The sequence below is a fragment of the Pygocentrus nattereri genome, chromosome 28 (genome assembly GCF_015220715.1).
Source record: "Pygocentrus nattereri isolate fPygNat1 chromosome 28, fPygNat1.pri, whole genome shotgun sequence".
Classification (NCBI taxonomy): Eukaryota; Metazoa; Chordata; class Actinopteri; order Characiformes; family Serrasalmidae; genus Pygocentrus; species Pygocentrus nattereri.
Window position 1 is genome coordinate 18,191,739 of NC_051238.1, and position 12,870 is coordinate 18,204,608.

The window sequence follows — 12,870 nt, forward strand, 5'->3', positions numbered from 1 at the left end:
TGTCTGTTATTTGAAATGTTATATAATAGAAAAATACTGTGGAATAAAAAGCTACAAAAGTAATATTACTCTTGTTTAATAATACTTTATTAAAAAGGAAATAATTTTTCAAATGTTTAGGACAGTATTGCTTCACAACTTCACAACCAGTTCATGTAGTGAAAAATAAGAGATTTTTTCTTGATATACTACGAAGGGATTGAGGTCAAGCATTAAGAGGAAAGTCAAAGGTTGGCATGTCCTTGAGAAACTGCAGTCAATCTCAGAACTGAGTTTATAATGGTGGCTAGCTAATTGCTCTGTAAGCAGACACTGTGACTTCAGAGCAATGCGTGACCTTTTGCGCTGATATCAGAAGCTCAGGTCACGTCTGACAGACACCCTACTGCTAAATGGGTTTCGTTGTCTTGTTGGAAACCGTATTTTAGCCTCTGCGTTGTGAGAAAATATATATGGTGAAATTCAGTTATTTTTGACATTTACAACTGTGTGCATGTGCCATGACCGTGTGGAAACTGATACGATGCATAACTACATTTAGATTTATCTACTTCATACCCAGACACACTGCAAAAAGACAACTTGTACAAATCACCTATTGCACACACAGCACTACAAGTGTTTATACCCAACATTCAAACTTAAAAACTTCATTCCAAAAATAGCACTCAAACATCTATTCTGACAAAGAAAAAAACCCATGAAAAAGTGCTACATATTGAATGGTCACTTAAAGCTCAAATCAGGAATTGAAGAAAAAAAAAAACCCTTATCTTAAACAGGCTATTAGCACTGAGCACTAAACTGCTGATATATGTATTGTTAATTTGCCAACAAGGTGGGCAGGATCAGTTTATCCAGATGCTTAAGCATTGTTATTTAAGACATACTGATAGCAAAATTCCTATTGATATGAATGTATCTCTTGTGACAAGAAAGTAAACAGCGATGCTTAATTTTGCATTAGCCAAGAGAAAGAGCAAACATTCCCTTAAGGAAAAGGTTGATCACTACCTGAACTAGTACAAGCCAAACAGCAGAGAGGTCAATTTATGGCTACTTATCAGCTAGTATCAGAGCATATTTCCAAAAGATTTAGCTACTACACATCACTGCCATTTGGAGGCCTCTGTCATAGTAACACAAATAACCAGCCGGTTAAGAGCAGTTCCTGACTAGGGCTTTAAAATCGTAGAACATACCTCGTCCTCCTTTTATTGCACTTGCTTCTCAACCATTAGTATCCATTCGATGTTCACTGAACATCTACTCAAAGTGCATGTAAAACCACTTACTCTAACCCTTGGTTGAAATTACCCATTAAATATTAGCCTATATCTACACTTTTTTGCTAATAGCTGTTCGCACTGGATGGTGCAAATATTTTCGATTTGAACATATACACGACTTTCAGGAGGACTGATGTGTGCTGCACAGCAGAGGTGTTAATGTATGACATTTAGGATTACTCAGTAAATAGGTAATACCATATAGTAAATCATAAGCACAGCGTACAAAAAAAACTTAATTATGTCCTACCATGTCTAAGTGTCTTATGTAAACACCACACACTGTAATATGAAACCAGATGTGCTTGCAGGAAAAAAAATGTGGAATTCAGAAAAAAAAGGCACTGGGGAAATAGAGAAGGATATGGCTAAATAAAAACACAGGCAATCAGAAACACAGGGAGACTAGGAACAGTCCCAAGACAAGGAACATGCTGGGTTCCTGTAACCCAACAACTAGGCAGACAGCAGTACAGAGGACGGCAATGGCTGGGATCAGAGTCTGGCCTAGCACCACCTCAGGCTGGGCAGAAGTGACTGCTAAGGTCTTACTAGGCAGTGGAAGCTGGCTTTCAAGGCTCTCTTGGGTCTGAAGGGGAGCAGGGATCTTATGGAACAGTTTAAACTCTTCTTCAAACTCTTCATGAGTTATCAGTTTATCCTCTGTTGAGCAAGGGTCTCTGTCCTTGTCTTCAGGCAACACTGCTTTAACATTGATAAATTCTGGAGATGTGTCAGGTTTGGAAATAGATGTCAGGACTGGGACACTCTCTTTGAGAGGAGTTCTCTCAGAGGCAGATTCAGTGTCTGCATCCACACAAAGAACAGCAGGCAACTCCTTCAGCATAGACCCTTGTCCTTGTCTTTGTCGGTGATGTACGGATACCTCAGGGTCAGACGTAAGTGGAAGACTCTGGGTCACTATGTCCTTTCCTGTTGGTCCTTGGTGGGTGTCTCCATATGGATGCTGTGTAAATGTAGGTGTGATGCCTGACACTTCCACCCCACCTGCATGGACATGTTCCACCATCAACCCTGCTTTGTTCTCCCTGCTAGTTTCACTTCTGACTATTGCATCATATATTGCTGGGTACATTTCGGGTTCCTTCACTGATAGACTCAAGCCTGGCACCTTTGCATCTTGATGTATACAATGGTTAAGATCTCCCCCCTCATGACTTTCACTGCCAACATTCATCTCCTTGAGAGAACTTTGCCATCTTGTCTCTCTCAGTACTTGCAAAGGTCCTTCAGTTGCATCAACCTCCATTTGATCAACTGCTTGATCTTGCATTGGAGTCTCAATCTCAAGTATGTCTGACTTGATTTCTTCTTCAGGTTCTCCCTCCACTTTCAAATCCTCTGACCTCTCTTCTCCCACATGTTGGAAGCTTGGATATATAGCTGATGAGGTTATGTCTGAGTCAAAAGGCACTTGGACTGAAATCTCTGACTGGGAATCATCTTGACTTGGGGAAAATAATTTGTCAGGTTTGGTAGAAACCTCAATATCACCTTCATCTACCACTGTGCCAATAATGTGGGGTATGTCAGAGTGAGATGATAGGTATTTTTCAGGGACTTTAAGCTGCATCTCCTTATGTTGCTGAATGGACACAGTCAGGTGCTCAGTGGGTAATAGTGACTCAGTTGCTTGGACAACAGTTTCTGGATGATCTGTTTCTGGTGGAAGTGCAACTGAATCTTGTAGAGGATGTTGACCAGAAGAATCTTTAACACTTGACAGAGCATATTCTGCTGAAGTGGGCTCTCTTCTGTTATTAGAGGGAGAAACGGGCAATGCCTCAACAACCTGCAACCAAAAGGAAAAATGTTAAAAGGTATACAATTAATGACTGTAGCCCATCCGTGCTGCACAAATGAACTGGCCCATATTTGGTAATACTGTACCATATTTTGTTACAAGTATATTTTTTTAAGTTGCATTGACTCCATACATATTTGACTTTAGGCTTATTAATTTTTAAATTTAGAAATATGTTATGAAAAAGAATACTTAAAATAATACAATTTAGGAACTTAAGGACCATGTTGTACCTTCTGAGAGTAAATTTATACTATTTGTACCTTAGGGGACTAATATTTACCTGGACAGTGCCTTTTTCTGACAGTGTACAGGGTGAATAACACTGTACGTACCTTGGCTACAGTCAGTAATTATATGGTAGGAGAAACTGATCAAATGGCCAATATTTCAGTGTAGATGAAGGTAGTTTACTGGCATCTCAGTACATTTAGACACAATGTTTACACAAAATGTATTATGCATTTTTAAGACATGATGCAAAACAATACCGGTAATATTTAGCCTTGTTTCATTCACATGGACCAATGAACCAAGTATCATTATTTAATATTACGCATGCTGGTGTTTTACCAATGTGTTTGGACAAAACACCACCTGCTGTATGTACAGCAATAATCATACTTGTATAGATATTAACCTCACTTGAACTTCAAGTATAAGCAGACATTAGCAAAATTAAAATATAAGCAAGATGAAACTAACTTTAGTTAGTATTAGTGACAAGTGCAGAACACATAAATCTGTCATTACAATTATGTTTTTGTTCTAGAATAGAGACTAGAAACTACACTAGAGAGAGCATTATGGTGATCTTTGTGAAGTAAATCCCTTACTAGGGCACAACAATTTATGCAGTACTGTAATTTAGTGTATTCAATGTTTAATAATAATAGTAAAATTAATTTACACACTTACAACTGTTCTTATACGCTTACCAGTTTCACGTTCATCATCCTACTGGTTCATTCCCTTTAGTTGTATTTTTTTTTTTTTTGAAAAATTTAATCTGGTAAAGCTGTTTTTCAAAGGGAGAGTGCACTACTTCATCTGAATTGCGTTCAGCAAGCAGCAGATTTTATAACTCTGATGTTGTCCCAGTCCCCATGGCACTGAGAGAGAAAGGTCCTACAATTCATGGGAATCCGTGAATGCAACAGGGAAAGAGAGAAAGTCTTAAAAGTAGCTTTGGGTGGCCTTTATATTCACGGATTACTTACACAACTACATTAAACAACAACATAAAGAGTGTTCAAATTGCATATATAGTGAACGTTGGACAATGCATGCAATGTGGTTGAGGTTGATGAAAAAGTAAAAGTAAAGAACCAATAAATGAATGAAGACATATAAAGAACTGAAGCAAAGGTTTTTCCCCTCAATGACACATTTGTACCAAGTTCCAGAGAACAGCCAGTACTCTATTCCCTTATATTCAGTACAAAAGGTTCTTGCTTTTTCTTTGCTGTTCTTTATGTAGGATGTATAAAAAGTCAAAGGAAACATCCAACACACCTCTTAACTCACTTTCTGAATGCAATCTTAGTGTTTCTAGGTTTAACTTCTGTCACTATCTTTTGCTAATTTTGAACAATATTAATTACATGATACAACTGCACTGCAAAAACCTTAAAAATCCCCAAAAATATGTAAAGGGTTTGCGCTTTTAAGTCGTCTTAACTACAATGCATGGAGCGATATTACACAAGATGCATGTTATATAAAATATGATTTAAAAAATGGATGCCAATAGCAGGGTGAAGGGTTAGCGTGCAGCGTGCACATTACCTAAGATCTTGCTGAAGCTTCAATGAGCTGTCCAAGTGGAAAAGCAAAACAAAATTACTATTAATTACATTACTGAATGTAGAACACAATGTAAAGCTGGATGTGGTAAGCCAAAAGAGCCACAGCAGCGAAGATGCTTGAACAAGTTGGTGACATTACGCAGTATACGTAGTCATAGCAATAAAAATGACCATAAAAATAATCACTGAACCCTGTCAGATTTTCTAGATTTATGAAAAGCTGGAAGTATTTACAAGTCAGCTGTTCATAGTCCCAATAAACTGTGAGCAGTCATTTTCATAAATAAATAGATTTTGTAAAAATGTTAAGTGTCAAATAAGTCTGTGTTGTGACTGTTAGTATAAAATGAACAAACAGTGGGTTAAAGGTCAATCTGAATGCTTGGTGTGTCCACAGCTGGGGTGGTATTAAAGGCTCCCATTTACAAGTTTATACTGACAGACATGAACACCTTATATAACATGGGTACTGAATTAAACCTGACTGCATCCAACAATACTAAATACAAAAGGTCACTGTAAAGAGCAGACAACAGAGCTTTAATGAATAAACTAATATAAATTCATCTCTAAATATAAGCATTATTACTCATCCATACATGTGCTTTAGAAAGATAAATAAACAAGAAAATTAAAAATATAAAATAATCTATATGAATCAGTTGTACTTGAAGCAAAAGTGAAAAAAGAAAATGTTATGCTAAAGCAAAGCATCATATTTTCACACAGGTCACAATGTATCACCTACAGTACTGTGCAAACATCAGAACGGCTAAAACAGTCAAAATGGCCAATATTTTTCAGTAGGTATTTCTGAGGAAATCAATATAGAATAATCCACATGGAGGAAAAAAGGGTGAAAAAATAGGATGACGAGTGTTCAAAAAATGTATTTAAAGCTACAGAGAAAATAGGACTCCTAACATCCGTGCACCATCCAATAAACAGTGCTTATAGCTTTCACTTGAGATAAAATAAAGCTCCACTCTTTCTTCAGGTCTGAAAAAATCCACAGTGGTAATCCTTCAATATTCTAATGCTATAAGTCTGAAAAGCTGTGTGGGAAACAGAAGAAAAAGGAAACAGAAGAAAATTTGCACATCAAACAAAGAAGCTGATGGTGTTTTTAGATCAACTGATTGACCACGCCAGAGTCCGGACCTCAACATAAGAAGCAGAAAATTAAACTTCTAAGACTGATATTTAGAGATGTGAAAAAATATCTCTGTAGCTTTTTTAAGACAACTTAAAATAAGTCTCATAAAAAAAGAATGGAAGCTGTAATAAAGGCAAAGGGTGGACATGCTAAATAATAACAATATTATATTTAGTTGTGAAATTTTCCATTAAATATGTTGTGTATTTCTTCCCAGAACTTGTACTTAATTGCTGTTTTGACTGGAAATGAAACAAACCAAGATTGGGCTAAGAATTTTGCACAGTACTGTAGATCTACTGTTCCAAGATACTATTCCAAATATTTGTTAAACGTTGGACACATATCCATCTAAATGTCTTATTCCAGCCCAAGTCCACTGTAATAATGCTGTTTACGGTTTCAAATACAACAGTAAAAACACAAAAGTAAAACTGAATAAATTCCACATACAAAATCGTATCAGCGATGGCTGGACTTGATGCTCACATTGAGTTTTTAAAATATATTTTATGGGTTTAAAGACTCTTTTAGCTTGTTTTTAATTCACTGAACAGTTATTATTTTTGAGCCAAGCTGCTGAACAGTTAATAACAGTTTATATTACTCACTACTGAAGTGAGCAAAAACAGCTTTACTGCTTTAATCACACCTGGATTTAATAGTTGTTTTAATTAATTAAATTAATTAATTCAACATTATCATGCTTGAGATTACCAGATTCAGATTTATGCAGTTTACACATTTTGGGAACATGTTAACTTTAATGATGTTCCCTGTGTGGCTCATATCTCTGACTTGCACCTTATGCAGTGATAATGCAGAAAGCACTAACCTCGATGTCGATCTCAGGTTCAACGACGAGAGGACACACAGCGATGGGAGCCACCACAGCTCCCTCTCTCTCTGTTCCAGCCACGTCTCCTAAAATTGAATCATGTGTGATATGCTGCTGCATCCTACAATTAAATCAAGACTGATCTAAAGCTGACCAGAAACTGGACACTTCAAAGTGAGCTGTAAATAAACTACACAACATGATGTAAAACAGCCTGATTAAATGAATGATTGTCACTTTGTGTTACCCTGTATCACTCCAGAGGAAAATCAAGAAAATGATGAGTAGAGCTCGGCAATAAAATTAAATATAATCATATTTTCCTAATATATCACAATATCAGGTAATATTTAAGTTTGTATTAATAAAATGAATGAATTCTTGCTTTCTGAGTGCTGGTACTGAGTGCTATGCCAAAAGAATGTCTTGCATACTTGGCATAGCCTGTGAAACTGGACATTAAAAGAGAACCTTATACAATATTATGTTATTCAGACAGAAACATGGATTTCCACAATGTGTGCTACTGTTTATTTACTGTTTATGCTTTCTGAACTTACAAAATAATCCGAAGCACCCCAATAATGAGTTATCTACATTTGTTACCTACCAATATTGTTACAACTAAAAATCAGTGTAGTTATGCAATACCAATACTAGAATACTGACATATATAAATGTTGTACAGATGATTTTACCACCCAGCACTCTTGTTTGGATATCAGTGCTTTTCTCTATGTGGCTATGTTTTGCTATTTTCATACCTTCGTCCTTGTCCTCAAAGGTGTCATAGTCGTAGTCCATTCTGAAAGATAAACAAGAGTTTAAGCATAAATAGCTAACGCGTTTATGAGACGAGCGACCTACTTAATGCTGCTCTACATGTTTAGAAGAAAGAATTTAAAATGCAGTCTGAAACTTTAAGGTAGTTGCATTCAGTTAGTCGAGCACTCAATTAAATTTGTAAGTGTACAAGTTAATAAAAACAGCATGCCGAAAACATGGTATAGCAGGCCAGGAGTAAAACATGCAGCAATGAGCTGGAGAATTAATAAAGATGGTGAAAAGTTGTGCTGGAGCTTCACAAAAGGAGCGGAAAGAACCTATGGCCCCCGTGACATTTGTCTGCATAGAAACATCGTTTGCGTGGCTCCAAGATGCATCATCTTCCAGGCCTGTTCATCAGAATGGGGCACGTATGCTCCACCTCTCAGACCTGTCACAAGACTTGCTGAAGAGGTATGAAAAATAACACTTGATGGCATTTGCCTCTATTTCATCTACTCAATTTACTGCCACATATAAAAAACAGTATTGGAACATCTCTTGGAAAATGCTGGCTGGACCTCAGTGATCTGACACCAACATCTGTCAAAAGCAGTTTATGAAGGGCAGCCTTGAACACTTTATGTCCAGATGGTGGCTACTCGTCTGCATATGGGGACCTGCTGTTTAAGAAATCCGAAAAATTAGGGCTTTTTGGTCTTTTGTTGATCAGCTGGTGAAGATTACATCATGTTTCACTATAACTACTTCAGCATTTTTCAGTTTTGGCCTTAAATAATTATATCAGCCAATTTAATTGATTCGGTCATATTTTTATTTGCTCCTTACAATTAGCTTCAGTGACAAAATCTTTAAATCGATCAAGACGAACTCTATATATAGAACAAACAACATGATGCTCTGGACAGATTTCTTCAGCAATAATCTTGCAGGAATGTTTTGAATAATCATCGCTCTACAAACATTTGACATTAAACCGTTGTGTTTATTCAGCTGTCTTTAGGGAGCAATGGAGCAACATCACATGACATTTGGGAAAAGGTTGAAAGATCATAAGTGAGCTTGCTGGATAACGGAGCGCACTTCATGCTTTTATTTTGATCTCAGACCTACTTACCACTGCACAGCGCAGATTACTCTGTCATCTATCAAAAGCGCATGTTTCCTCAAAGAAACAAAGAAAATCACTGGGAGAGGCAGTGTTTGCAGATGTGAAGCAGTTAGCATGTACATATACTGCTGTTCGTCTGTGGTAATTTCCATATCTCTACCCAGCAACCCCTACAAAAAGGTCAAGTGTAGGGGCTGCAAACGCCAGGACTGAAAGCGACACCTCCCTTGTCCTATTTTCAAACCCCTCGTGCTCTCAAGGATAGCTGCCATTCTCAGGGGTGTATGTTCTGTGCTGGTGTAAACATGCACACATGTGTACATACTGCTGTCAGTAAAGCTCCCCAATCCTCACACAATGTGATGGCAAGCTCATTATGCACAGAAATAGCTTGAGGGCATCACAATTTGCTCAATGAGAGTCCACAACTGAAATCCTGAAGTGTAGGCCAATCTCAGAGTGACCTGATTACATGCAATGCTGCAGTTTGCATAACAAACACTGTGTGCAAGATGCTCTGTGGTGTGTATGGGGGCTTGATCAACCTTCACTGTTCCTAAAAAAAAGAAGCAATGAACTGAATTTACTTAATTCAGTGTACCCCTGTCCTGTACATTACAACCACTTCCTAAGTTGAAATGGATGTGTTACAGCAAAAACCAAAACAAAAATTAAAAAGTAAACTGTCCTGGGGTGGGTAATAAGTATTTTACATAACTTTTTTTTAGATGGGACTGTATGCTGGAAGTGTTCACGTTGTTCTAATTGTGCATTTGTGAAATGTTCTACTGTAGCACATATTTATAGACACACTATATTGCCAAAAGTATTCAGTCACCCATCCAAATAATTGAATTCAGGTTTTCCAAATCACTTCCATGGCCACAGGTGTATAAAACTCAAGCACCTTGGCATGCAGACTGCTTCTACAAACATTTGTGAAAAAATGGGTCATTCTCAGGAGCTCAGTGAATTCCAGCATGGTACCTTGATGGGATGCCACCTGTGCAACAAATCCAGTCTTGAACTTTCCTTGCTACTAAATACTCCACAGTCAGAAGTCAGTAGTTTTATAACAAAGTGGAAGTGACTGGGAACAACAGCAACTCAGCCACAAAGTGATAGGCCACGTAAAATGACAGAGCAGGGTCAACGGATGGCCACTAACTTTCGCTACAGACCTCCAAACTTCATGTGGTCTTCAGATTAGCTCAAGAACAGCATAGAGAGCTTTATGGAATGAGCAGCTGCATCCAAGCCTTAAATTACCAAGCGCAATGGAAAGCATTGAATGCAGTGGTGTAAAGCGCTGCCACTGAACTCTAGAGCAGTGGAGACGTGTTCTCTGGTGTGATGAATCACCGTATGGCAATATGATGGACAAGTCTAGGTTTATCGGTTGCCAGGAGAACGGTACTTGTCTGACTGCATTGTGCCAAGTCTAAAGTTTGGTTTAGGGGGGATTATGATGTGAGGTTGTTTTTCAGGAGTTGGGCTCTGCCCCTTAGTTCCAGTGAAAGGAACTCTTAATGCTTCAGCAGACCAAGAGATTTTTGGACAATTTCATGCTCCCAACTTTGTGGGAACAGTTTGGGGATGGCCCCATCCTGTTCCAACATGACTGCGCACCAGTGCACAAAGTAAGGTCCATAAACACATGGATGAGTGAGTTTGGTGTGGAAGAACTTGACCTCAACCCAACAGAACACCTTTGGGATGAATTAGAGCGGAGACTGTGAGCCAGTCCTTCTCGTCCAACATCAGTTTCTGACCTCACAAATGTGCTTCTGGAAGAATAGTCAAAAACTCCCATAAACACACTCCTAAACCTTGTGGAAAGCCTTCCCAGAAGAGCTGAAGCTGTTATAGCTGCAAAGAGTGGGCCGACATCATATTAAACCCTATGGATTAAGAATGGGATGTTACTCAAGTTCATATGCGTGTGAAGGCAGATGAGCGAATACTTTTGGCAATATAGTGCATCTCCCTACATAAAACTATAGCTAGGATATTTTACTAGCCTAAATATCCTCATTGGAAAAAGTTACAAGCATTAAAAGAATAACTATGACATCTTGAAAACCTAGATCAAGTAGTAACGTTAAGCCGAGCCTGTACTAAATTAACATTAAAAATACAATAAAACGTTTGAAACACAAGTTACTGTGCTGTACTACGTAAGCATGTGCACATGCTCGGTTGTTAGAACGCCATCTCTGCCTACTAGCGTTTTCAGACTGCAGGCTAGTATATCCAGATCAGACGTGAATGGGAAAAATGTGTTTAGCTGGCAGTTTACTTGACAGATGTGAAATGTGACAGTGTCATACATTTTAAATACCATCACATTGGTTTGAAGGTTGAATGAAGGATGAAGGTTTTTCTATACCTTCATCATTTTTAAATATCGCCGCCCATTATATCGCCCGAAACTACACTCTCCAAAAAACATGGTTCTTCAAAGGTTCTTTACTAAACACAACTTACTATATCGCAAGTTCTATATAGAACCATTTCATGCTTAAATAGTTCTCTGCACAGTAAAATGATTCCACAGATTGACAGACAATATGCTGTATAAGGTTCTTCATAGAAGCTTTTTGAAAATGGTTCTATATAGCATCAAAAGTGTTCTTCTGCTGTTACAACAAAAGGACCTGTTTTGGTGCTATGCAGAACCATCTTCAAAAAGGTTCTACATAGAACCATATACAAAACATTCTCCATCAATATGAAGAACCATTTCACCATGCAAAGAACCTCTTAAGCATGGAATTGCTCTGTATACAACTCATGTTTCCAAATAGAACCACTGCCTTTACTAAAGAACCATCTTTAACAAGGTCACTCAGGACTGGACTGTGGACCACTGTGATTAGTGTCTACGTGCCACTCTGCCCTGATCTGCTTTACCCACCTGTACCTAGAAGGCTTCAGGATGCCTCTAAGCTCCACATCTTCCACCTTGCTGGCTTGGCCTGCATCTTCCTCATAAGACACCTGGAGGGTGACCGAGTAATTCTTTCCCATGTTATTCGCCCAGAACTCTCCATGGGTCGTCTTGTAGCGCACGACGAAGTCGATCCGTGCTCCGTCGAACAGGTAGGGCTCGGCGAACGACAGCCTGACGCAGAAGCCGTCCGTCTCGTCGTGGCCGGAGCCCTGCACGTACTCGGCCGGGTAATCGAAGTGGGTGATCCACCCATCCATCGTGGAGCGCACGTACACGGACTTCTGGAAGGAGACGTTGAGCACGCGGATGAGGCCGTCGAAGGAGAGCGACTCACCTGGCACGGGCCTCACGCCCTCCACCTCCACCTTGTTGGTGCGAACGGCGTGCACCAGGTCGCCTCCGGAGAGCGGCTCGAAGTCCGGGCGCACACGGTACGTCGGCTGGCGGTACGCTTTCTGGTACTTGGCCTCCTCCTCCTCCCAGCGCGCGTTGTTGCCCCCTTCCTCCTCATCGTCCGAGTCGAAGGGCACGAACTGCCGCACGTCCACCAGCTCAGCTCCGCACGCATCCGCGAAGGAAACGCGGCGCCTGGGCAGCGCGAGGCGAATGCGCATATACTCAGCCGTCTCGTCGGCCAGCGAGGAGCCGCGCTTCCTGGGCACGGGAGAGCAGCGCGGGATGAGGCGCACGTCCTCCTCCTCTTCGTCGTCGCCGTTGTCGTCCTCGCCGTCTGCTCCCATCTCCGCGCTTCGTTCCCTCACCGCCACGAAAAGGCCCTCCTGCGTGGGGATGGTTAGGAACTTGTTCTCCCGCGCCATCGTGCCGCTGCTCTCCCTCTCCCTCTCCCACTCCCACCAATCCGCGTTCGTTTGAGCCGCCGAGGCCCGCTCTCAGAACGAGCCGTCCGGCATAGCAGCGACAGAGAGACGGTAATCTCCCAGCCCAGCGGCCGCTGCTGAAGGAACTGAGGGAGAAGTCTAAGCACAGGAGCCTTACATGAGAACAGGGGTCAGGGTGAACCCACAAGAATGTGGTTAAATTTAGCAGTAAGCTGCGTGTCCATCGTTGTCCAGGGGTCAAAACACAGCTGAAGTATTTGTGGTG

At 40.1% G+C, this 12,870-nt stretch overlaps 1 protein-coding gene across 2 annotated transcripts; it reads right to left on the reverse strand.

Annotated features, from left to right (window-relative positions):
* Positions 1 to 69: 69 nt before the first annotated feature.
* si:ch211-167b20.8 (protein phosphatase 1 regulatory subunit 3A) lies at positions 70 to 12,862 on the reverse strand. Of its 2 annotated transcripts, XM_017722193.2 has the most exons (5): positions 11,731 to 12,862; positions 7,681 to 7,721; positions 6,914 to 7,002; positions 4,903 to 4,929; positions 2,965 to 3,102 (listed from the first exon to the last, which is right to left on the reverse strand). In XM_017722193.2, exons 1-4 carry the CDS (start codon positions 12,582 to 12,584, stop codon positions 4,903 to 4,905), a joined length of 1,011 nt encoding a protein of 336 aa, XP_017577682.1. In that variant the 5' UTR covers positions 12,585 to 12,862; the 3' UTR covers positions 2,965 to 3,102. The 2 variants fall into 2 exon arrangements, with proteins under 2 accessions (XP_017577681.1, XP_017577682.1); XM_017722192.2 differs by lacking the exon at positions 4,903 to 4,929 and having other exon boundaries at positions 70 to 3,102; positions 11,731 to 12,853.
* Positions 12,863 to 12,870: the final 8 nt, after the last annotated feature.